Source organism: Eptesicus fuscus, chromosome 14 (assembly GCF_027574615.1).
Source record: "Eptesicus fuscus isolate TK198812 chromosome 14, DD_ASM_mEF_20220401, whole genome shotgun sequence".
NCBI classification, from domain to species: Eukaryota; Metazoa; Chordata; class Mammalia; order Chiroptera; family Vespertilionidae; genus Eptesicus; species Eptesicus fuscus.
The window spans coordinates 28,881,164-28,906,809 of record NC_072486.1 but is presented as its reverse complement, the minus strand read 5'-3'; the positions used below and the strand labels follow the sequence as shown (position 1 = coordinate 28,906,809).

Sequence of the window (25,646 nt, the reverse complement as noted above, 5' to 3'; positions counted from 1 at the left end):
ACAATCCACCTGGCTTCAAAATAGCATGACCATCTTTTTAAAGTGGCTATTTGAGTCTGTTAAAATTTATTATACGGTTAGGCTCGCGAATGGTTTGCCAGAGGGCATATAAACCACAGTGGCTAGCTCTTTTCCCTCACTGTTTCACGAGAGCACTTTTTACCCATTCTTTTCAGTGCTGGAGTAACGTATGGTTTTGAAGAACCAAGGCGTTCTACTTCTAGAGATCTTCCTAAAATTCTTAACACTTTCTAAATCTATACTTTGCATAATGTATAAAGGAAAATCATTTATATCTCCTAGAAGTTTGGTAGGGTAAATAAATTACGTAGCTATAGAGCTATAGATATGTGTTAAGTTTATGAATTAGCCCTGTGATATTGAAGTGCTTCAGACACTTGAACTGTTGGAGCTTGAATGTCTGCGTTGTTTTGATCAGAGAAGAATGGCTCACAACAGCCTTACTGCCGCAGTACAGCTATCCAATCTGTCTACCCCTGATGCCATTGCCAGGAGCCAAATAGTAAGGCTTTTTGTTTTAATGGAAAAGGCCTTTCAGGTGGCTGGTTTTGCATGATGGACATGTGGTTGGAAATGCTTTCTGTCCAGTCACCAGCCCCAGGCTGCCCATACAGTTTGGATTCAGAATTGACATCTGAAACCAATTAGGCAGAATTATGGGAGAGCTAAGTCACATATAGGTTTACTGTGACCAAAAAGAAGGAGAATATATTATACTTAGATAATAATAATTTAAATAGGAATAAAACACAGCACTGTGATTGCCATGGCAGGATTTTTGTGTATGTAAAGCACCCTTGCCGTCCCCAGGGAATATGTGTGTGGTTTACTGGTAGAATGTCAAACATTTCCTAAGTGGTTTAACACCAGATAAAAATAAAACAACTCAGAAAAAGGCTTTGTTATATATAAAGTAAATCTGCTCAGGAATAGTGGAATATGTGAGAATATTCCATAGGAGAACATATTTTTGGGTGTTGGTGGCATAAATTGGAAGACCTTATTCTCTCTATTGTCATACCATGTCCTATGAGGCAACATGAGGCACAATAATCCAGTTGTAATTAGAATTTCTACTTCAGAAGGAAGAGATAGCATTTTTGTACTTGTTCATGAATGTCTTCTTTTTTGTCATTAAAGGTAAGGGATTTCAATGCATTAGCATAAAGCCTAAAAAACGTTTGATAGAATACAGCCAGATTTTATTTTTGTAACCACTGTTGTAAAAACAGACCCCTTTGATACATAGTGGGTACAAACTTCCTCTCTAAAGCATCTTGAATGGCTTTGATTTTTGTCTTAAAGGAAAGTTGATTAATGTTTCTTTTCATCTTTTTCTCACTAATGAATGATGCTCACGTGTTGGATCTCATAGCGTTAAATTTCATTAATTATAATTTGGGAATGAAATAGATGAGTACTACAAAGCTTAACGTAAAAAAATGTGATTTCAAAATCAATCTAAACCTATGGACTTCATAAGAGAGCAGTTTGGAACTAACTGCTCAGTAATTTGATGTATTAATTCTTACAGCAGTGTAAGCTGATTAAAACGAAGATTATAGCTAGAGGAAAACGGCATTGATTACTGTAGAAGAAAGGAGGGCTCAGCTTCTATAAGTTTTCTTCAGTTGCCTCTGGCAGCAACTATTCCCCAGTGCATTACATGACTTTAAGGAGCTTTAGGTGAAATAGATTAAACACTAAAATGACAGTGAGTTCTACCAAAGTTCATAACTACCCTTCAAGTATGATTCTGTTTAGAATAAATGTGGTGTGTCCCAGGCCTAGGACTACGATAATGAAGGTGACATTAGCCAGTAACGGAGCAGACATCACATCTGCTGTACATGTTTCCATGGTCACACTAACAGTTACTGTTGTTGTCATTAATCTTGGGGCCATATACAGTACCACTGAAGAGTGGCAATAGTTGCTCTTGTCTTTTAGAAATTTGCAAATTTCTTGATATGATTTTCTTTTTTACCAGTTAGAGCACTATTTAAAGGTTCATTATAATGGGGTTACTTACCTGAAGGAGATAGGAGTGTCTACAATCAAACTGGGATGAGGTCTAGGGAACTTCGTAAACAAAAAAAACCTGAGTTGAAAAGAGAGCTCTATATTCTTATGCTTCCAATTTGCACATGTTATCAACTAGTTCTTAACATTTCCCATATTTTTTTTAATCACATGGTTCCACTTACTTTTTGTTTTGTTTTGTAAAAATAAGTTTTCATTTATTTCAAAATGAAAGTATAACTAAAAATTGGTATTTAAACATAACATAAGCCTATCCTTTAAGAACAAAGAAATTCAGAATTAATTTTATTTTCATAGTCTTACTGTTGTAAAGCAGTTATTATTTTTTTGAATGTTATAAAAATTACACCATGCTTGAATATATTGACTCTTGCTGGCAAAATGGAAAAATAAATGACACAGAGGAAAGGATGTGAGGCTATGTTAAACATAACTTCAAAATGAGGGTTTCTGGTGGTTATCCCCACGAGGACTTTTTCTTTTTTTTAAGCATAGATTCTAAAAATAGGGCTGTGCTATTTTCAATGTCATATTTTGGCAATGCTTCTGAAGAATCTCAAAATTAGCTGACAAATATTGTGGACACCATGCTTCACATTAAAGGAGAATGGAAACAAGTGCGTGTTTTGGGGAAGGGGCTTCATTTGGATTGCTGCTTAATGAGACAAACCCAGTCTGGAAGCCGATACTAATGCAACAGTGGAGAATTGTAACCCCACCATGCTTTTTGACATTGTTTCTGTAAATGCTGACTGTGACTAATATGCAGCTTGTAGATAAACAGCGTGTTTGTATAAGAATCCTAGGAACTAACGTTAGAAGGTGCAGACTCCGACCTTCAGTCATCCCAGTTCCGGGAGATCTGCTGACCTTCAAACACAGAATCAGGATGAGGTGGAACCAGGATGAAGAAGACCGAGATGATGCACATCAGACCATCACTTGACCAGTTTTAGGATATTGGAATGGACTGTGCTGGCCTGCTCATAGAGGACTTTCCCCCCGCCTCCCCTTGATTCTTTGTTTTGCTTTCCCTCTCCCTCCTCATAAAAACCTCTGCCTGCACTGCGATGGGGAGCTGGGCTTTGTGACAAGAGTCCCCCATCTTCTCAAGTGTCCGGCAATTGAATAAACCCCGTTCTTTTTTCACCAGCATCTGCCTCTCGATTTGGGGTTTTGTGGCAGCAGACAGCCGAACTTGGATCCTGATTACACTAATGCAAAAGCATAATTTCTTCGAGGATCTTGGTATCTCTTGAGTAGTGGGTTTGGTCCTATCAAAAACCAACCATTGGAAAACCTCACTGCGTGGATACTACAAGCACCGACTGAATGGCTAAGACTACTTCACAATCGACGTAACTGTTTCTGCCCTGGAAAACATTTGGGTAAATTTCACCCCCAAGGGGTTGTGGGGGTTTGTGGTCTTCAGAGAGCCTTTTTACCAGTGGCTTTCAGTGGAGGGATGTTGCTTCTTTCCCCTGTCCAAAGTGAATTTCAGAAAGGGTGGGAGGTGGAGAGTGGAAAAACATGAAGAAATGAATGTGCTAGCCCAGCTTGTTCCTCATCGTTGTCTTTGGCTGGCTTCTCTTTCCCAGTCCTCTTTTAGAGGGCTGTTCTCCACTCAGTCATTATATTCATAATTTATCGTTGGAGTGTTCTTTCATGTCCTTTCTTTTAAGTCGCATGGCTGCGGACTACCTACCAGTCATGTGGCTCTGGGCTCTCAGCTCCACAGATGATTGAAATTAACTGAGACTACTGTGTGAAAGGGCTTGTGAGTGAAAAGTCTGTTCGATTTTCTGTGGTCTTTCTGTATCCTGCCTTTTTACAAAGGGAGATTTCTCTCCTGTCATCCGTATTGATCCAGCCACAGAGTAATCAGATCAATATGGGGAAACCCAAATTGTAAATGTGGCAAACTTCTTTACAGAGAATATTTCTGTTCAGGCCATTAGGATTTCAGATATGTTCCTCAAATTCCTTCCCCCAGAAACACTCCTGCACATATGTACATAACCAAATAAATGCTATCTGATGGATCATCAACAACACGGAAAGAGGAGCCTGATTTTGGAAGAAGGATCTGCTAGTGTGGGGTTTGAGCCTTTGCGGCCCCTTTCTGCTCTCAGTCTGTCTTCCACGTCATTGGTAAGCCTCGCCATACTTGATGGCTTCATTTGAAACCACCCACTGCATGGAAGATTGATGAGGTGTTCTCAGGCATTCAGGTAAAATCCTGTCAGACACAGCACTTCTAAACGCATTGCCCTGAAGAACAGCAGCAGTGATGGAGTGAATAAGGTTGGAGGTGTGGGAAGGTGAGGTGCGACATAATGTAGTGAGGGAAAGAGGAAATGTTAGCCAAGAGCCAAGATAGAGATTGAAGGGCAAAGAGTGATTGTGTGTGATCTGCAGTCACCAGGCCGCTAGTCTAAAGGTGCCCCTTTTATTATGAAAATAAAAAATAGCTTGAGATCAAGCCAGATGGATCTGAGATTATTCACACGTCATCAGAGGATAGTGATTCTACGCAGGATGACTTTAAAAAAATGGAATGACAAGGTACCTTCTAGCGTTATTGTTTAGTTTAGTTCTGTTTATGGACCAGAGCAAATTAAAAGGGTTATATAATCCAATCATTTGTACTAAGAAGAGATGTTAAAAAGAAGGAAATGTTATAAAAATTTGTAATATTGGCACATTTAATGCAGTTTCAAATGTAGTGCTGTGTATTTAAAAAGAGAGAAAAAAGAAACAGCTTTTAATGCAGGTAGAACAGAAGTGTGCTAGGGTGTAAAATGGGACCTTATACTACCTCGTCTCTTTCTCCATCTGAGACCCTCTGGATTCTTACACCTAATCACATGGAGCAATTGGAGGCTAATGGTGTATTTGGAGATGTAGCTTCAGTGGTTGTGTACAGAGAGCAGTGGAGTGTGAGTGAGAATGGGCTTGCAGACAGGAAAACATATAAAAGGATGAAATGCTACACCTAGGAGCTCCAGTTTCCTGACTGTATTTATCATTTGATTTTTAATTGCAATCCTTCCAAATATTCCTCCCTGCTCCAAACATACCACAGAAAATCATCGTCGTCGTCGTCATCATCATCATCATCATCATCATCATCATCTATGGCATCTACCAGGCGCTGGGCAATGTTCTAAAAACATTCTGAATATTTACTCACTAATTTTCATAATATCCATTTCATTAATTATATTAGGGTCATCCTCATTGAATCAAAATACTGATATACAGAGCTGATATAATATGCCCAAGGTTACACAGATAAGGACAGCCATGTGTGTATGCTTGTGATGTGTATGCACACACACACACACACACACACACACACACACATATGTCTTCATGCCATGCATTTAAGTAAATAGAATTAAAACATTTTAAAGGTTTGGAAAAATCTTTATTACATTTCCCAAGATCTCATTTCTGAAGAAGCCTCCTTCCTGCAATTCATGATGCTAATGCCATTGGGCATAGATTCAGAAGGACATCACCTGTGCCTGAGGATCAGGAATCCCCCTGCCCCAATTCCTGGTAGGGCTCCTTCTTTATAGTTTTGTTTTATTTATTTATTTAAAAATGTATTTTTATTGTTTTCAGAGAGGAAGGGAGAGGGAGAGAGACAGAAACATCAGTGATGAGAATCATTGATCAGCTACCTCCTGCACGACTCCCACTGGGGATCGAGCCACACTCAGACTTGAGGGAATCAAACCGTGACCTCCTGCTAAATAGGTTGATGCTCAACCACTGAGCCATGTGGGCCTGGCAGTTTCTTCTTCTTTCTTTTTTAAATCATATTTTGTTTTATATTGTTATGTCATGCTGTTAAATGTATTAATGTTTACTAAATTGTCCTTGAATTCTGTTTATCTAATATTTATGTTTATATGCTGATTTTTTATTGATATGTACCGGTATAACTAACACGAAATGTAAATAATATATATATAAAGAAATACATTGTTTCTTCATTTTCTGTTGTTATTCTTAGTTTGTATCTTGAAAACAATGTGAATATTATTTTCTTTGTTTTGTAAACTGAATTTTTATATTTTTAATAATTTTAGCATGTCATGGATATATAATAATTGATATGATTAGGTGTACTTTCTGTTTACTATTTTATGTGTGAGAAGCGATATACAAGTTAGATATAGTTCTTTCTCTTGTGGATCTTATTGCATAATGACCACTCTCATACATAATACCTTATTTTTGCATATCCTGTTATAGGTGAAAAGTACTTTCTCATGTACTACTTATTTGTTCTTCCAAACCCTTTCAATGGAGAAGATGTTATTCCTATTTACAGAGTTACAAAGTAGCAGTTTGGAGTAGAGAACTCCTTCCTCAGTTTGTTAACTACATGATATAAAACCTTTATATAGTCAGGAAAAAAAATCAATGGAACCCATTATAGTTATATTTTAAGGTCATTTTAATGAGCTACACTATATGTAAAACTATTTCCACCTGTATATACTCAGTTTTTCTCTGTGTCTAACATTTTCCCTGGAGCAGAGATACAGTAATTCCCAAATTAAACATAGTTTCTATCATCATGGAGTTTGTCTTTGATTTAGAAGTTAAACACAGGGTGGTCCAAAATAAAGGCAATACTGTCTCAGATCATATCTAAGAGCATTTCTTCTGTCCCACTTTCTTTTTAAAAATATATATATATATTTTATTGATTTTTTACAGAGAGGAAGGGAGAGGGATAGAGAAACATCAATGAGAGAGAAACATCGATTAGTTGCCTCCTGCGCATCTCCTACTGGGGATGTGCCCACAACCAAGGTACATGCCCTTGACTGGAATTGAACCTGAGACCCTTCAGTCCACAGGCCAACGCTCTATCCACTGAGCCAAACCGGTTAGGCCTGTCCCATTTTCTTTCCCTTTGCCCTCAATTGGCCACTTTACGTGTCCTTAGTGACTGTGTAGTGTCTAGGACACAACAAGGGCTCAAGAAACTCGTGGTGAATAGTGAATGAATGCTTAATTCTGCTCTATAACTTCATCAATCACCACTTGCCATGAAATAAAAACTCAATAAAGGAATCTGAACAGTTGTCACCATGGCTACCACAAGGTTCTTGAATATATCACAAAACTCATGATTTCTCAATAACTGACTCCTGAAAATGGAACTCAAAGACTCATGTTTAGTGGCTTTTACAGAATGACTAAATGTTATAAATTTTATGCTATCTTCCAGTAAGACAAGAAAAATTTGAATAGCAACTTCACATGTTTTTTCAAAACTTTCTGTAGTGCTTAAACAGAAAAAGTATTAAGAAGAATATATATAATTCTGGGCAAACCAAGCTTGGTTATTTAAAAGAATAATAGCATGTTCCTAGGGATTTTTTTTTGTTATACTTAGGTATATATTTTTGTTTTAGTTTATAATTTTGAAAATATTTCTATTTTATAAGGTATATATTTTTTGAAATATGTTCAGCAGTTTTAGAAACCTGAAAGTTATTTTTTAATGAATATATCTAAGAGAAATTTGAACTAATCCAGTGAGTAATTTTACTTTGTCTAATTGTAGTCTTTTCATTTCACACAAAGTAATCATAGCCTGCATTTGCATTTGAAAAATACAAGATAATTGAAAGTGTAAATGGATTGGTTAATTGTGTGTCTTAGTTTTGTTTTTTGTTTTTTAAGTTAAGGTATTTAGTTTTCGTTTTTGGATTTTTTTTCTTAGTTAAAAGATTTATATTCAATGAGGAGGGAATGAGGCACTTTACAAATTATGGACATGAATTTTTTCTAATGCACAGATATGTTTAACATAAAACAGAGCCTAGAGGTAAAGGTAATGATTGAATTTGCTTAAAAATGGTTGGAGGAGCATAGGGCTGTGTAAATTAAAAAATCCACCCACTTGTCTTATATTTGCTTTTTCAGAAGGTAATGGTGACTTTGAAGTAGAAAAATATTGATTCATCATGTTATAGCCAGAGGCATGTTAATACATTTTCCCTTTTTTCTTCCAGCACACTGATTTATGTCAGTACATGGACAAGCACCCTGGGGGGCTGCATCCAGATAATGTGAAGGTAGGAAAAGATCTTTTTAAGCTAACTATTAGCATTCTTCATGTGCATTCTTTTGAGCCAAAGTCTGATCTCTCTACCATAACTTTTTAAAAAATGTTATTTGTAAAGAGAATATCAAAGTGAACCACAGCCATTGTTTGTAGTTGGAAACCATGCTTCAACATTAAATATTTTCACTGAGTATTATTGTTTAGATCTTATCATGTTTTTTCCTTCATGAAGAAACATTTGCCAGGAGTGAGTGAGATCCACTGGAACCCTATTGTAGTACTGTTTTAGTAGAGGGGAAGCTCAGGTAGCTCTACCTTGGAACCCCATACTGAAGTACCAGTTATTTAGCATCAATCTGAGGTATTATTATGACTCCAAACAGTGTTATGGTGAGTTCACAGAGCATACTTTTCATTTGTATGTACAAACAAATATAAATGGTTCTATTCCTACTGCTGTCTTTCATTTCTTTTACTACAAATTGGATTGCTATGTGTCAAAAGAACTACATTTTTTATGATTTTATCTCACAACTATTTTAAGAAATTGTCCCAAAATTTCAAGCTTAAGACAGAAGACTCTTTTTGGCATATGTTAGGGAGTTAGAAGATACCAAGTTTTAGCTGAACATTTAACGATGTGCTCAGGTTTTGCAATTCAGATGACTACATTTCATGATCCTGAGAATTGACTGAGTACTATGGATGTATCTGAAGTGAATTGTCTCAATTTCTTCCCAGTCATTGCCTATACCACTCTTCAGAATGTGGCGTGTGTGTGTGTGTGTGTGTGTGTGTGTGTGTGTGCTTTTCCATTTGCTTGTAGAGGTATCGATGTGGGTATGAGTTTTGTGTATTTATTTTTTTGCTTTATAAAAATAATACGTATATTATTGTGTTATTTTTAATTTAAAATATATCATGCATGTTCTTTAAAATCAGTACATGATATAATTCAGTCTTTCTAATAACTGCATATTAGTCCATAGTATCAGCACTTTTCAACTGTTTCTTATAAAGAGATCTTTGGGTTGTTTTTAAAATGTTAATGTTATGAGTGATTTTGGAGTAAATATTAGTATAAACCTTTAAACTCTTATTTCTCTTGATATCTAACTAATGGGTTCTCTTTACTAAATAAAAGATATAATTTCAGTTTTAATGAATTTTATTGGAACTTTTTCCCATAAGGTTTTAAATTAGAGGGTAATTGTTTTTCTCTACTCTCACTGGCATTGACTGTAATGAGTCATTTTAATTTTTGTTATTCTGATGACTTTTATGTTGTTGTTTTCTTGCCTGCTATAAGAACATCTTTTCTTAAGTTTCTTAGCCATTTGTAATTCTGCTTTTATAAGTTGCCTGTTCTTATATATTGACCATTTTCTATTGGGCTTCTCTTTTTCTTAATAAGTTGCATGTGCTTAATAATTTGTGTGGCATTAATAATGAGAGTTTTACCCTAGCTGGATTGGCTCAGTGGATAGAGTGTTGGCCTGCAGACTGAAGGGTCCCAGGTTTGATTCCAGTCAAGGCACATGCCCGGGTTGTGGGCTTGATCCCCAGTGGGGATTGTGCAGGAGGCAGCCAATGAATGATTCTCTATTATCATTGAGGTTTCTTTCTCTCTATCCCTCTCTTTTCCTCTCTGAAATTAATAAAAACATATTTTAAAAAATTAGAGTTTTTATGGTCAGTAAAGTTGTATAATTTTAAAACATAAGATCTCTGTGTTTAATTAAAGTCCATTCTGATTAAAAAAATAAAATAAAACATAAGACCTCTGTAAAAGCTTGTTTTTATTTCTTTTTATTTGCTTTTATTGAAACATATTTAAAAATAGAGAGAGAGGAAATGAGAGGGATAGAAAGATATAAACATTGATGGGAGAGAAACATCATCAATAAGCAGCCTCTTGCATGCCCTCTACTGGGGATTGAGCTTACAACCTGGGCATGTGCCCTGACCGGGAATGGAACCAGTAACCTCCTGGTCCATGGGTCGACGCTCAACCACCAAGCCACCAGTTGGGCACAAAGCTTGTTTTTTAAATAGGATTGACATGGTACTTATAGTTTGTTAGTTTCTTTTATATACCTCCTTTTTGTTGTGTTTTTATTTTATTAATTAAAAAATTTTTTTGACTTTTTCTTCAAAATCTGTATCCAATGACATAGTGTTTTTTTAGTAGTTAGATTGGGGAAGAAATTTTAATGATGGAAAGACTTGTTTTATTAATCTTGCCCATGTTTAATAAACATTACTATCACATGAACATAATTTTTTTTTTTTACAATTACTCATCTCGACTTGTCTCATTTATACATTAAAGGTACTTTTCCTAGAGTTGATGGGGTTTAAAATAAATCATATAATATCTCCTTATCCCTGTTTCCCATTTTAACCCTGGGAATATATAGAGGAGCCCAGTTAGTGAGACCTTCAGCTCTGGGGAGTCCAGGGGACTAAGCCTCAGTGGAAATCAACAGCTACTCTAAGTTAATTTTCACTTCTCAACTTCCAAATTCAGTGACTGGACTGAGACTAAAGAGCTGAATGAACCTTTTCAAAGAACATGGCATCACTGGTTTTTTATTAGGAATGCTTCGTTTTCTCACTCGCCCTTTGTGTGTCATGAGTTTGGGGCAAGTATTGATGGAACATTTTGTTGGTGTAACAGAGAAAGAAAGGTCATTCCACAAAGTATCTCCATGTTCACGGTCCTTTGGCCCGGGTCATTGGTGATTTTTGTAGCATTTGTAAGCTCACTCCTTGAAATGGTATTTCAACTGCTCTTAATCTAGTCTCGTAAGCTTTTCTTTCACCCCATGGTTGTGCATTATACTTCAAAGCTTCATATTGGCTACTTATTCCAAGTACAGGTTGTACTGTGGCAGTAAATAAGATTTGCTTCTGCAGGAGTTGGTGCTTCTAGGCTGGGGTGAAAAACTTAATGGGGAATGAGAGGCACAGTCCGTATAGAAATAATGACAAGGAAATTAGATGCAACACCAAAAGCGAGTGTAGATGTTAGTCATGTCGAGCAGGAATTGTTTCCATACAGAAGTTGTTTAATGTCGCCAAAGATTGATGCCCTCCAACAGTTTTCGCTTCTGAAAAGAGCATGATGTGATTTACCTTTTCTTAGGCTGTTTTGAACAACTGAAAGGCAGCAAAATATATTGAACATATAAAGGTATTCTTTCCTCAGAGCCATTGAAATGTTGGCTCCTTGAGGATGTACCAAAATGCACTGGACAGTCTTAATTCTTGGAATATTTAAGGGTACAAGAAGCCTCAGTAGTCATCTAATTTGGCTTTACAACAGAGATACCTGAAAAGCTTAAAAAATAAAAGAAGTATATATTTTAAAATATATAAATGTAAAATTATCATCTCCCAAAATCAGAATCAAATTTTTAAAAATCACTGAAGTAGGAAAAGATAGGCATTTGCTCAGACCCAAGGTTAAGAGCTCAGGGTACTTCCCAGGACCCACAGCCTCCCCTCACTTCCTTGTGGCCCTGCATGACTTTAGCCCTCAGCCTGAAGGACATGTACACTTGCTGCAATCCTGGCCTGTTGCTCTCTCACAACCTTATGGCCTCTACTCTCTGTCACTCTGCCAGCAAGGTGGTTGTAGAGGGGTATCCCAGAGTATAGCAGGGCTGGGCATGTGAGAGGGGGTAGAGGAGAGCATGAGAGACAGGAACAGCCTGTGATGCTTTAAAAAACAGGTAGCAGACCCATGCATCAAGGCAGAAAACTATAGACATCTTTTTTGGAGAATCTGATCAGTCCAGGAGTACAGACCTAAAGAATAGAATCTAGGAGACGACAGTGAAGATCCTAGTTGACAAAGAAGTAACTTGGATGAAGCAAAGTTTTTTGCATTGATTAGACAGATAAAGATAGGAAAGAAAACTTTGAAGGAAATCACAATTAATATTCTCAAAGAGGTAAAAGAAAATACTACATCTATAAAACAAGAATAAGTTATTTTTACAAAGAACTTAGTGAACAAAAGTAGCTTTGGAAATTAAAAACACGATGACAGAAACTAAAACAACAAAAATTAAAAAAGGATGAAAGACAAAGTTGAAGACCTTTGCCAGAAAATAGAGTATAAAATATAAATCTGGAAAATGAGAAAGTGTCAATAAATCCAAAAGTCCAGTGCAGTATATCCAACATCTGAATAATTGGAGAAAAGAGAGGATAGGGAATCACTAAAGTAATAATAATTAAAATACACTTTTTCAAGATGTGAGGATGTGAATTTCAAGATTAAGAGGGTCCACTAAATGCACAGAACATTTAATGAAAATATTATCGGTGGGGTGCCCTCTGCATCCCCATATATTACCAGTGGAATTGGAGTTCTTGGGGTACAAGAATTTCCTGAGGCCCCCGTGGGAGAATGAGGTATCATGGAAAGCTTTTTTGATGATTTAACATTAAAAGAGTTCCCTTCCAAGGTCCCATCTCCCTCTGTACCACCGTGGAAATAGTCCCATCCTGTCTTCAGCAGAGCTAGAATTAAAGCCACTGCCCAGTCTTAGCTCCATGTTAGAGCACAGACCAGATTAGCATCTGGCTAGTTTAGCTTGTGTTCCCAGCTGCAGTCCATTGCGTGTGGGATCCATATGGCCTAAGTTGACATGGCGGGCTAGCACACTGGCAAGTGTGGGTCATGGAGCAAGCGAGAAGCAGAAGTGCAAAAGCAAGCAAACAAGAGAGAGAGAATTCTTTGTCCGGGCATTATAACCAGGAGCTTATCCAATTAACTCATCAGGATTTTGCATGCTTGCAATGGCTCTGCTCCTCTAGCCAGTTATCTTTGTTCCCAGGTTAGACTGACAGACAAGCACCTTCCCAACATCACCCTGACTTCACTGTGTATGCACCCATCTTCCCCTTCGTTTGATCCCTTTCCTCTGTGATCTGCAGGGAATGGACCCATGGTTCCCTGGGGAGTGTGCAACTACAGCTCTCTGGTGAAGCTGCCCAGATGGCCATGCTATAATGTCTGGCCTCCCAGTTGCTCTCTTCCTATTATTACTATTAGTCAGCTGTTTATGACATTAACAAAAATAGACTGACAATAATGTTCATTACTGCAAAATTTCAGAACACTGGTTTCAAAGAAAAGTCCTACATGAATTACAGCTGCAAGAGACATATTTTAAATCCTTACCTGAGGACATGCTTATTGATTTTAGAGAGAGGGGTGTGTGTGTGTGTGTGTGTGTGTGTGTGTGTGTGTGTAAGTGGGGGTGAGAGAGAGAGAGAGAGAGAGAGAGAGAGAGAGAGAGAGAGAGAGAGAGAGACATTGATGTGAGAGAGGAACATTGATTAGTTGCCTCTAGTAGTTCGACTAGGGGTCGAACCCACAACCTAGATATGTGCCCTGGCTGGGAATCGAACCCGCATCCTTTGGTTGGGATGACTCTCCAACCAACGGCGCCACACAGGCCAGGGCGGCAACAGGCTTTTCAGCAGCAACACTGGAAGGGAAATGGCAGTGTGCAGTGGCTTGAAAATTCGGATATAAATTATTTCCAACCTAGTATTCTGTACAAATTATCAGTGAAGAGTGAGGGTAAAATAATTATTTTCAGATGTTCAAGGAGTTGGAAAGTTTGCCTACCTTGCATTTTTTTACCAGGAACCTACATAAGCATGTACTCCACTAACACAGCATAAACCAAGGCAGAGAAGACAAAGAAACCAGGTCACGGAGGCCACCACAGCAGCCTCAGGACAAGGATGAGAAGAATCCCAGGATGATAGTTAGTGCAGTATATCCCTGCAATATATCCAGGCTGGGAGGGTAGCCTACCAGTCCAGTTGGGGCCATCAGAAATCTCCGGGAGAGATTTCCAAGATGAAATTGTTAGATAGAATACCTGATGTGTTTAAGCAGATGGACAAGAAAGGAGAAGAGTTGGTGTTGCATTGGTGGTAGCTACAAAGAAAACTAAACAAAGGAAAACAAACCCATAAACAAAAGAACTAGATCATTGCTGACACCCCGAAAATCAAACTGTTGTGCAGGGAAAAGGGAAAGTATTCATACTAAACATGCCCCAGCTGAAAACAACGTTTCCATGATCATAATAATTTAAACGTTCAATGTTGATACAGTTAAAAACGAAAACATCTCTTTCAGTGATTCTGTTGCAGCCAAGCCCATTCCAGGATTAGCATCCTAGAATAGTTGTCCATTTCAGCTGCCACATTTCATATAAAATACAGATCTTTGTCCAACATTCTTTTCTCTACATTGCATGATTAATACGTTCAATTACTGTAATTAGCTTATTATTGGCGAGTTTGTATGCACTCACAGAGGTTGAACATCATTTTCCTATTGAAGATAGTAGTTGCACTTTCTCTGTGGGTATGGGAAGTTAAAAAATAGAAAGCGGCTTGTTAATGCCTGTGTTTTGGCATCTGAAGTGCAGTGCAAGGAAGCAGACGGCCCTTATTACATGTCGGTTTCCCTGGGAGGCCACGCACGTAATTATGCTCTGACTTTTCCTCACTGTTTGTCCGCTTAGAGACAATACACGCCTCCAGGGTTACATTTAGGATCTGCACGGCAGGTGAAATTATTCTCAAAGAAGTCTGACTATGACATAGTGACAGGTGTCCCACTGGTATTTCTGTTTGCAGTATTAGCATATTTTTGTCATGCGGTGATATTTATTGTTGCTTAAATCTATGAATGCAAAATGAAGAACATAAGGATAATATTTACTGAGTTAATAGCTGTTCATAATGGTGGGCTACATGTTAATTAAATAAAAAAACACACAGTTGAGCTAAAATCAGACCTTGTAATGGTTTTTATAAATTTAAAGAGATGTGAAAAACAGGTGAAATAAGCTATAATCTTTACAAGAGAATGTTCTTTTAATAACTCCAAATCATTGTATTTAGCTAAATTGTTCATAGATCATTACATGATTGGATTTCAGTAAATACTGAATATTTATTATGGTGAACAGAAGGAAAACACAGTGATCAAATCCATTTGCTTCTAAATTTGGCAATTTTGACTTTTGGTTCTATCACTATGCACATGGCAATGTATAGAGACATTTTAAATATTTATCTTAAATTCTAAAAATTGACATCTTTGTTTATATTCCATATATCTTTGTTCATTATAAAATATGTGATGTTAAGCACCCAAGAATTGAAGAGATTGTTCTTTAGTGTGAATCAGGTTGAATTTCAAGCATTATCAAGGTCATGTATCATTGAAGAATTGAGGGGGAAAAAGAACAATTGAAATAGCACATAATTCATGATTTCATAGTAAAGCGTAGAATAATCTATGGAAATTTTGTACTAAGCCCCAGCAAAACACCTATTAAAGTTTTATCTTTTTTGATGTGTATTTCTTGTATGCACTGGAATAACTCATAAGAAAAATTGCCAATTTAACTACTTTTCTAGAATCACTTTGCTATTTTAATTGCCTACAAAATGTGTCTATTCTCAATACGGCATTCTGAAATAAATATTCACTATTAACTAGTGGTTTGTTTCTTAGTATAATATCAATTTTAGACAAATGGGTAATTTTAGCAGTTAATTACTTAGAGGGCAATTTAAAACCTGAACCAAAAGCCTGAGAACATTGGCCTGGTTATAAATATTTATGTCAATTAAAGATCTAGCAACCAATTGATAGAACATGATAATTGGTATGTGAGAAACTGGTAAGATTTTTTTGGTAGCATAGTTCTTTTTTCCCAGCTCTTCACAAACATTTTACTATGAATTTTATTGGGTTTTGGCCCTCATAGTTGAGTTGAACACAGAACTTGTGTTAGTTCTTCATTTTATAATTCTCAGATTGATCATGAGTTAAAAAATGACTGTAACAGTCTAAATCACATTCTTTATTCAGTTTTTCACGTATTTTTTTAAAAATATATTTTTATTGATTTTAAAGAAGGGAGAGGGAGAGCGCTATAGAAACATCAATGATGAGAGGGAATCATTGGTCAACTGCCTCCTGTATGCCCCAATTGGGAATTGAACTGTGACCTGCTGGTTCATAGGTCGAAACTCAACCACTGAGCCACACCAGCTGGGCTTCATGTATTCTTTAAAAATTGATAAGCGTGAGAGACAGAAGATTAAGGTTAATTGAAAAAGATTAATTAATTGTCTCCAGTTGGTATCCAGAATGTAGATGCCTGAACCTAACTGCCATTATGGCTTTGGGTCTTCCTGTGTTTTTACATAATGTGTCTTCATTTTCATATTATCCTAATAACCTTTGTAGAAGATTCCTTGCAGAAAACACATTTGCTTTATTTTTTTTAAGAGAACTGTTTTGGAATAATTCAAAATAACAAAAATAATTCTGAATTCTCTGCTTTATTCTGTGACGTATCTGAAATCCTGTTGGCATAAAGCTGAGTTTTATTTTTCATTTCAATACCTATATTAATTTTAAAAGAGGAGAATCATTATAGTTGAAAAATTGCTGTTTGTCTTTCATAGTCCAGAGAACAAGCAGGTGTGTAACAGACAGAATAATGTTATGCCAAATTAAGATTGCTTTATACAGGTGGCACTGAGAATTGATTACTAAATGAGACTTTCTAATATTCAGACAGAAAATCAGATAATATCTGATTTTCTCCATATTCTGAATTAGAGCTCTCATATATCTGGTAATGATTTTTTACTGTGCATTGCTGTGAATATTATAGATCCTTTCCCCATTTTATATTTTGAGAAATATAATAATTTCATAATGCCATTAAAGATTGTTTTAAAAATTTGACATCATGTCTCAACACCTGTCTAGATTTCTTTTGTTCCTTTAGATCCTATTTTTAGATTAAAAAGAAATCACCCACTCTACCAATGTGGCTCAGTGGCTGAGCTTCGACCCATGAACTAGGAGGTCACGATTTGGTTCTCGGTGAGGGCACATGCCTGTGTTGCAGGCTCGATCCCCAGTATGGGGCATGCAGGAGGCAGCCAATCAATGATTCTCTCTCATCATTGATGTTTCTATCTCTCTCAATTGTGTAGTTCTGAACTACATTGACAAACAGAAACTTGGCGACAGGTCTTAAGATTGTATTAGTTGAATTCCATGAAACAACTATTTCAGTTTTCTCTGGGAAAATTAGTTTGTTTTGTGTGACTTGAAAACCAATAGCTTAAGTTTGAATCATCTTGTTTGTATTCAGCTAGGGAATATTTCTAATACTAATTTTAGGCTGCTAGTCAGCTTTATTAAAGGGAAAATTCTCATCTTCAGCTCTCCTTACTTTCTTCATCTTCCATACAAACCCCAATCACTTGGAATCCCATTTTCTATATTAGAGCTTTTTTTCAAGGAACTTGGCAAAACCAATATCTGTCTAACAGTCCCCATTTGACTCCTTGTAAGTATCTCAGCTCTGGTTCCCAGGGCTTCCATCTGCCTGCTCACTGTGGGTGGCTCCGTGCCTGGAACACACCTTGCTTGATAGCCACTGGAGGAGAGGGCATAATGAGAGCCCAGCTCACCTGCACAAGGATCACAGAAATTGTGCAATATCTTCCCCCAGGAGCTTGCTTATATTTTTCAGTTATTCCTTTCCAGAAAGTTGCATATTTAGGACTGGAATATTAATATTCAGATATCTTAGAGAATGTAAATTAAATTGTTGTTGATTATTTGGGGATGTGTCTCAGGACCTTGAAGTAGAAAGTTGAATGGAAGAACTCAAAAAGAGCAAACGGGCAAGACAAACTTTCCCTGCTATTCAGAGTTTCCAAGAGCTGGATCTATCTGTAGTAGACAGCAAAAAAAACGTACATACATACTTATGACCTGATGCCATTTGTGTCTTACACTATCCCAGTAGCACACTTAATATTGTAAAATATATCCACAGTGACTCATAATTTATACCATCATGTTGAATATGTAGAGTTTTTATTTTTGTCTCTTTTATATCTTTGTATAACCTTCTAAAAAATCAGCACCTGGAATTGTAATGATGCTTTGAAAAATAGATGTTTGGGTGTGAATTGTGTACATTATATTACACATTAAGATTTGATATTTGCATTAGGCATTTGCAAATTTAAAGCTCAACTAAATGGAATGAATCATGATGAATTATTCTCTGGCTTTTAAAAATTAATGAAGACCTGGTATTATGATAAAACCATTATCTGATGCATTTTATAAAATATTTTGACATTCATTAGATATTTTGGGGTCTCCAAGTTTCTAATTATTTTTCATTTCTGGGAAGTTTGATGTCTGGATAATGTAACATTTGTGTAGTATGGGTTTTTAAACAGAACAGTGTTAAACATGGAGCATATTATTTGAAGCATTTATTACCCATGGTTAATTTTGCTTTGTTTGCCAGTGTCACATTGTCTAGGCTTGGGTTCACACAATCTGAGCTACTTGAATAAAAAAAATCAAAGAGTGTAGAAGTCATACTCTTAATTGTGGTCAGAGACAGACAAAAATGGGTTCAAATTACCAGTACTACCTCTTACTTGCGATGTGTCCCTTTGGCCAATTCATCTAATTTCTTTGAATTTTTATTTCTTTATCTATGAACTAGGAATACTAATAATATCTGTCTAGCAGAGGTCTTGAGAGAATTAAATTATCTAAGTGAATATAAAACAGCACAATGTCTATCATAGTAAGCACTTAACAAAAGGCAGGTATTACAGTTGTGGATTTGTAGAGTGCCCTCCATTTCTGTTATTCATAAAATAATGGAATGATACAGTATTGCGGCGTGACTGACTATTCAAGGTATCTAAGACTCAATCACTCATTTTCAAGATGAGAAACCTAAATTACAGAGGTGTTAATAAACTTGGTCCTCAGGAGGCAGAAGAGCAGCTTAACTGTTTTGTAAGAATTGGTGTGTGCCATAAGCCATGGAGTTCATTGCTGATGGCTCTAATAAGCCTCCTATAAGTCCTAAGAGAACCTGGGTATTCCTTAAAGGAAGTTGGCCCGTGCTTAGTCTCATAGTAAGTGGAACCACATATATTAAGTAACACATGTATTTCAGATCATTCCTGGAACTCAGCGACTCTAAACACTGAGACAAAGAACATCTGATCACTCACCTGTAGCCTTTGAAGGAGAGGGAAATATAAAACGTGTTGCTTACTGCAAGTGCCAGTGAATATGAGTAATAAAGGCAACATATTGAGTCCAATACTGTGTGCTTTTTGCCAACTTATTCTAAAAGTTTTGGTCAAAGAAGTTATCTTGATATGTTTTATCTACGTAAAGCCTAAAGAATTTCAGAAGGGAATAGACAAAGTATTAAAGGCTATTCCCGAGAAGTCCACGCCATGGCACTGAGAATATGAGCTGCTTCCTGCTGGGGATGGCAGGACAACTGGGCTACAGATAGACATGTTGCTGGCAGGTGTCTCCGTTCACCATATCATTGCCATGTAGGGCATTTTCCCATTGGGGTTTTTATTGCAGAAAGCGAACATATTCAAACTAGAATATAAATCTTCAGTGATGATACCGAAGAATTTGGAGGAATCCTCTTTTATAAAGTTGAGTTGAATATTCTGAGGTGACAAGGCATTCTTAGGAAGACCTTATGGCTACTACAGAAACATGACAGGAAGAGTATTTCAAATATGTTAATTATCAGCTTCAGTACAATAGCTGTCTTCTGCCATGTTATTTATTTCTAAGAGGTTTTGAAATAGCAAAAACAAATTCAGGAATCCCATGTTCATTACATAACTTGCTAATTGAGACTTATCAACTTGGATTCACTTAATTAAAGAATTTTGCTTATATTGGGTGTATGATTCATCCATGCATTTATTAATCATCAACCTCATTTAAGATGATGAGGGATAGTGGAAAATTCATAAGCACTGTGTGATGGTTGGATGAATTTGAGTGTTTCTTGTGCATTTAGAGCTTTAGTTTTCTCATTTGTTTCAAAGAAATGGAAAACTACAGGGTTGTAGATGGAAAGGATTAGATGATATATGTAAAAGTGCTCAGACCAGCGTTGAAACTAGAGTAAGCCTTCAGTTAGTATCAGTCCCCCTTGATATGTTTTATCTACGTAAAGCCTAAAGAATTTCAGAAGGGAATTGAGATTCCACTCATGGTTACTAAGTTTTATTAGCAAATACCAAAGGTGATGTTTATCCTTTCTCTGCATGCGACCCCTCTTTGGTGGTCCCTCTTGTTCTCATACTGTCCTCCGATTTCCACCAAGATCGAGTATATCTTGTTGTGTGGTAATTTATACAATGAGCAAGTGAAATAGCTTTCTCAAACATGTACACGGGAAAGTTAGGTACTTGCCTGCTTGTCTAAAGGAAGAAATCCCCAAGACTTCTGTTCTCTTTCCAAAGAACATTCCCTAGGACATTCTGTTTAAGTCAGCCTCTGCTTCTTTGCAGCCTTCCCACCCTTAGCCAGCAGCACATATTCTGTTAAGTGCGGTTGAATGTTATTTCTGATGTTTTCAATAAGTCTACTGTTGTCCTCTTGTCACCATTACTTTTATGAGGGTGAATTGGTAGTTTTACAATTTCATATATTATCTTTTCATTTATCTAAGTTTTTTTTTTCTTAATTTATCTGGTGATCTGCTTGCTTAGTTTCCTCAATATTTTCCCACAATAAAAGGGAAGGAGTTTGTTATATAAGACATCATTTCAACCTGTGCATCTAGTGAATGATCCCTTTGATTTTCTATTAAAATTTTATGTGTAATGAATTCTGTTTTTGGAGTGACAAGTTTCCTATTACTCATCCCTTCTAATACTCTTCATATTATGGCAGGATCAGTTCTGCATTTTTGTTGCTGTTGTTGCTAGATCCCTTTTTCTCTGTGTCCTCAGTACACTCAGTTTGTGTAGCTGTGACAGTGCATGCCCCCTTAAGTGGTGATTATCTGCTTATCTGCCCCCTCAAACCCCAGGGGCTGTGAGTTCCTGAGTGCAGGGACTACATCTTACATTCTGTTCATCTTTGCATACCTCTTACATAACAGCACCTGGCCCATGGCACTTCATAAATCCTGAGTGAATGTATCCTATGGGGATTTGTTCTTGTTTTGTCTGTGGCTATTACTTAATGTTTGCGCTCTATTTGTCATGCTTGGAGTTTAGTTTGCCCAATTGTCATTGGAGTGCGTAGTTGCACCCTTTCCTAACACTGATTTTTGTAATCTCCTTTTATATGGTCTCTTATTTGGATAGCTTCTGTATTAGCATGTGGATTATATGTTTTCACTAATTAGCAAAGATATTCAAAGAAGAGCCTCTTGGGACTGTTTGATGTACCCACTTCTGCACTTAGCTTCTAGAGAATTCTATTCCATCATTTCCTCCCTGCCGTTTTTGTATCAGCTTCATCCGGAAGTCTCTAAGTTCCGTTCATTACTGGTATAGGAGTGCCAGCTGTGTACCAGATTAGGAAGATGGTTAAGGCACACGTCTGTGGTAGGTAGGATAATGCTGCACTGCCATAGATATGTGCAGAGGCTGCCATAGGAGCCCAGAGCAGGAGCTCTTCGTGTAGATCTGTAGGGGAGTGAAGGCCGGCGGGGGGGTGGTCAGGGAGGAGTCATTCTAGAGGAGAGACCTAAGATATACGTAGAGATCATCAGGCCAAGAGGAGAGAGGGCTTTCTATCAGAGATCAGTTAAGAACAAGGTAAAGGGTTGAAGGGTAGGATGCTCTGAGCATGGGGGTGAGCGAGACTGCTTGGAGTCAGCGAATGTAGAGGGATGATGCCCGAGCACTCAGATGGATGAAGACTCACCTCAGTGGCCTTGAAGGCCATGGTAGTAAATGCCCAGACTTTATCCTGCAAAGCAGCGTCTATAGCAACACTTTGCCTACTTGTTTTGATTTCTGGCCAAGATTCCTATGGTGTAGTGGTGAAGGGCCTGGCCCTTGGAGCCAGGCTGCCTGGTTTGAGTCCTGGCTCTGCCACTTGATTGCTTTGTGACTCTGAGAAACTGCTCTGCTTCCTCTTCGTTAATGCAGACACGAGAGAAGTAGCTTCCTCATTAAAATTCCTGCAGAGATTAAATGACCTCCTGTTCTATGACGCATAGAATGGCAGCTGGCACTCTGTGTGTTTGTTAAAATAAAGGCATTGCCACGGCTGGACAGACAATCACATTCCGAGAAGTCTCCTCTACGCCCCCCAAATTAGTTAGCACCTTGCCAAATGCCCAACTTTCTCTTCAAAGTCAGGTTATTATTTAAAAATTTTTCAAGGTGCAATTAAATGTATTGGGGTGGCATCGGTTCATAACATTATATAAGCTTCAGGTGTACGATTCTGTAATACACCACCTGTATCCTATTGCATTGTGTGCTCACCAGTTAAGTTTATTTGTTACGCGGTCCGTCTTTTTTAAAAGCTTTTGAAGAAACAAAGTGGCTTTACTTGCTCACGCTTCTTCCCTTCTGAACTGAAGGAATATGGATTTTCTCAGAAACTGGAAGCATTAGGCTTCAGGATGCAGGGCCTCTTGGAAGGGAAGAAGGAGGCTGGAAGCTGCTGGTGGAGGTGTGAAGTCTTTGCATCTGCTGCAGGGGGTGGGTGGAGAGGAGGAGGCTTAGAAATGTTTGCTTCCTGAGGTTCCTGAGCCAGTCATTTAATGTAGTCCAACACAGAGCAGACGTTTACTTTGGGAAGCTTAGATTCTGGAAATGATGATCCTAGGTCTTGTCTGCTCCACTGCATCTTTTGTATCCTGTGATTTTGAAATGACTTCCTCTTCCTGTTATCTCAAGGCACCTCCCCTGTAAACAAGGACTTGCTTTTATGGCCCCTAGTTAGATGGAAAATGGTCCACAAATGCTCACTCCCAGGGCCCTCAAGGAGTTGCCTTTTTTTTTTTTTTTTTTTCCATTTGAATGTTGGGGAATCCCGATACTATCAGTCTTTCACAACTCAAACATTTAACGTTTTCCTGAACCTGCCTTTTGTTACTAAGCTGACTGTATGGACTAGAATACCAATGGCACTTAAAATATTTGTTGTTATTTTTGTTTTAGGAGATTGGTTTTTAAAAACTCTGTCCATTAGGATTATTTTGGCAAATAGATTGTTTAAAAATATTCCTTTCTTTATAAACAGAATATTGGAAAGCCTAGTGAATCACATGTGTTTTGTTATCGAAATAGACACATTTGATATGGTCTAATATGAAACTAAAGAGAGAAGGCCATTAGTGGCTTCTTAAAATGATTTCTTACAGAAGTATTACTCTTGAATTCTTGATTTCTCTGTTATCTGAGTTTCTTTCCCTTTGGGTGGGTCTACTCTGTAATTAGTGAAGGTACATGTCTGTCTTTAGGCAATGGCCTAATCTCTGTGGCCATATGTGCAAAAACAGTGTAATTACAATGTAGTATTAATTGGACCGTGTGACTGTTTTTGTTTTAATTATTTGAAATCCTCTATCTTTTCATTCCTTAAAGCATGTTAATGGGAGAATCCTTGGTTATCCTGTTTATGGAGTTAAATACGTGCACATTTACATAAACTTGGTAAAATATTTTGCTTCTTTTAATAATGTTATGGATAGATTTTTTTCTATCTCAAACATTAAGTCCTAAGGAAATCAAATACTATAAAGAATACGTTCTTTACATCTTGCTTAATTTATAGAACACAGATTGGGTTGTAGATCTCTTTGGCTAAGGAGGTATCACTCCGGGTTGACATGATGGGTTGTTAGAAATTTTCAGATTTAGTTTTTAATAAATGAAGGATTTCCATACCTTCATGCACATTCTGTTTGAATAATCTGGTAGGCAATTTAGTGATGGGGGTGGGGGGGACGTACCCATTTTTACTAAATACAAGTACTTGGCAGACTGTATGTAGAAACTAGCTTTTATGTGTGTTCAGAATTTAACTTTTGTCTCCCTATTTTTTCAGTTGTTTTTATTTCAGTTGCTGCGAGGGCTGTCTTACATCCACCAGCGTTATATTTTGCACAGAGACCTGAAACCACAGAACCTTCTGATCAGTGACACGGGGGAGTTAAAGCTGGCAGATTTCGGTAGGAAAGCAGTTAATTACCAGTCTATTTTGTCACACTGTGCGAATGCCAGGCAGATGGTGGCACTGCATTTGTTTAGGTGCACTTCTTCTAGCATTATAGATCACAGCAAAATTTATTCAGGAATGAACGAATTTTTTTTTTTTTTTTTATGATCAACATCATGCTTGGTGGAGTTTTAAAAATTTCAGACCGCTTGTTCAAGTCTTAAGTAATCATAAGCATAAATTACATCTTACATATTTCCCAAGGAAAAGTTAGTAAGATTTTGAACATAAAACATGTTGAAAGAAATCTAATGTTTTTGCACTTTTTATTATGAAAATGTCAAACATTTAGAAGTAGAAAGTTAGTATAATGAACCGCCATTATTCATCTAGCTGCATCGATGATCAATATACTGTCACACTTGAGGAAACCTGAATTTAAGCCTCCGGACTTTTTCAGGGCATCACAAAATATATTCCATAGTATGCGGTGCCTGAGGTTTTGATAATTTAAAAATCTAGGGGTAGTATTAACCTTTTTGGAAGTGACTGTCATTTTTAGAAATTCTCAGTAATTTCGTAAAAGTTGACACTGATTCTGATTGGAAAGTTGAGGTCCTGTCTGGACCCCTTTGAAGTCATCTCTTCCTTAAACAATTGAAGGTTGTCAACTTCCAGCATAGAAGCTTTCTCCCAAACACCTTGAGCAACGGAAGAGAGGCAAAGTGGTTGCATCGTCCTCGCTCACTCCCCTCCCTTCACCACGTCTGACATTTCTGCATTGCCCCGCTCTCTGTCACGCCAGAGAGGCTGCTGAGTTGATTCCTAGCACCAGGGAGTGCTGATGGCAGCATGATGTGTTGACATGGCATTGCCTCAATTATTTTTGAATACATATTCTGATTAGAAATTTGTTCCATTAAGAGTGGAATGGAAATATTACCCTTGGGATATAAAGATGCCTGAGGTTGAGATATGGGCTTTTGCTGAAATATGATTATATTTTCTCACTCTGCCCCTACCCCTCCTGAAAAATAAAAGAAAGCAGGCAATGTTTATTTCTTATTTCAAGGTTAGTAGACTATTTAATAACTTTGGAATGAACCTACTCTATTGGGTGTTGTGTATTCTTCTAAATTTGCAATAACAAAAGTTAGCAATTGTATTTTGCAAAAGTTTGTTATTTGTCCTCATGTGGTTTGATAAAAATGATGACGTGTGTGTGTGTGTGTGTGTGTGTGTTGTTTATTGCAGATTTTAGCATCAGCACAATACTGGGTCTTTCTCTGACAGGGTAGAAAATAATGGGAGAGTAGATGGGAGGAAGGAAGGTTTGCAGTTCCTCACATTCAAGGTTATTGAATTTGCTGTGAACTTATTTGTAGTTTGTCAGTATCAGTAAATTAATAAGGA

The 25,646-nt window shown here is 37.2% G+C and overlaps 1 protein-coding gene across 2 annotated transcripts in view; it reads left to right on the top strand.

Moving 5' to 3' along the window:
- CDK14 (cyclin dependent kinase 14) overlaps positions 1 to 25,646 on the top strand; it is a 513,399-nt gene that overhangs the window by 235,394 nt on the left and 252,359 nt on the right. For both annotated transcript variants that reach the window (XM_054726652.1, XM_008149228.3), the window contains 2 exons: positions 8,109 to 8,171; positions 24,123 to 24,246. In XM_054726652.1, coding sequence (XP_054582627.1) covers positions 8,109 to 8,171; positions 24,123 to 24,246 — 187 coding nt within the window. The remainder of the gene's footprint in view (positions 1 to 8,108; positions 8,172 to 24,122; positions 24,247 to 25,646) is intronic.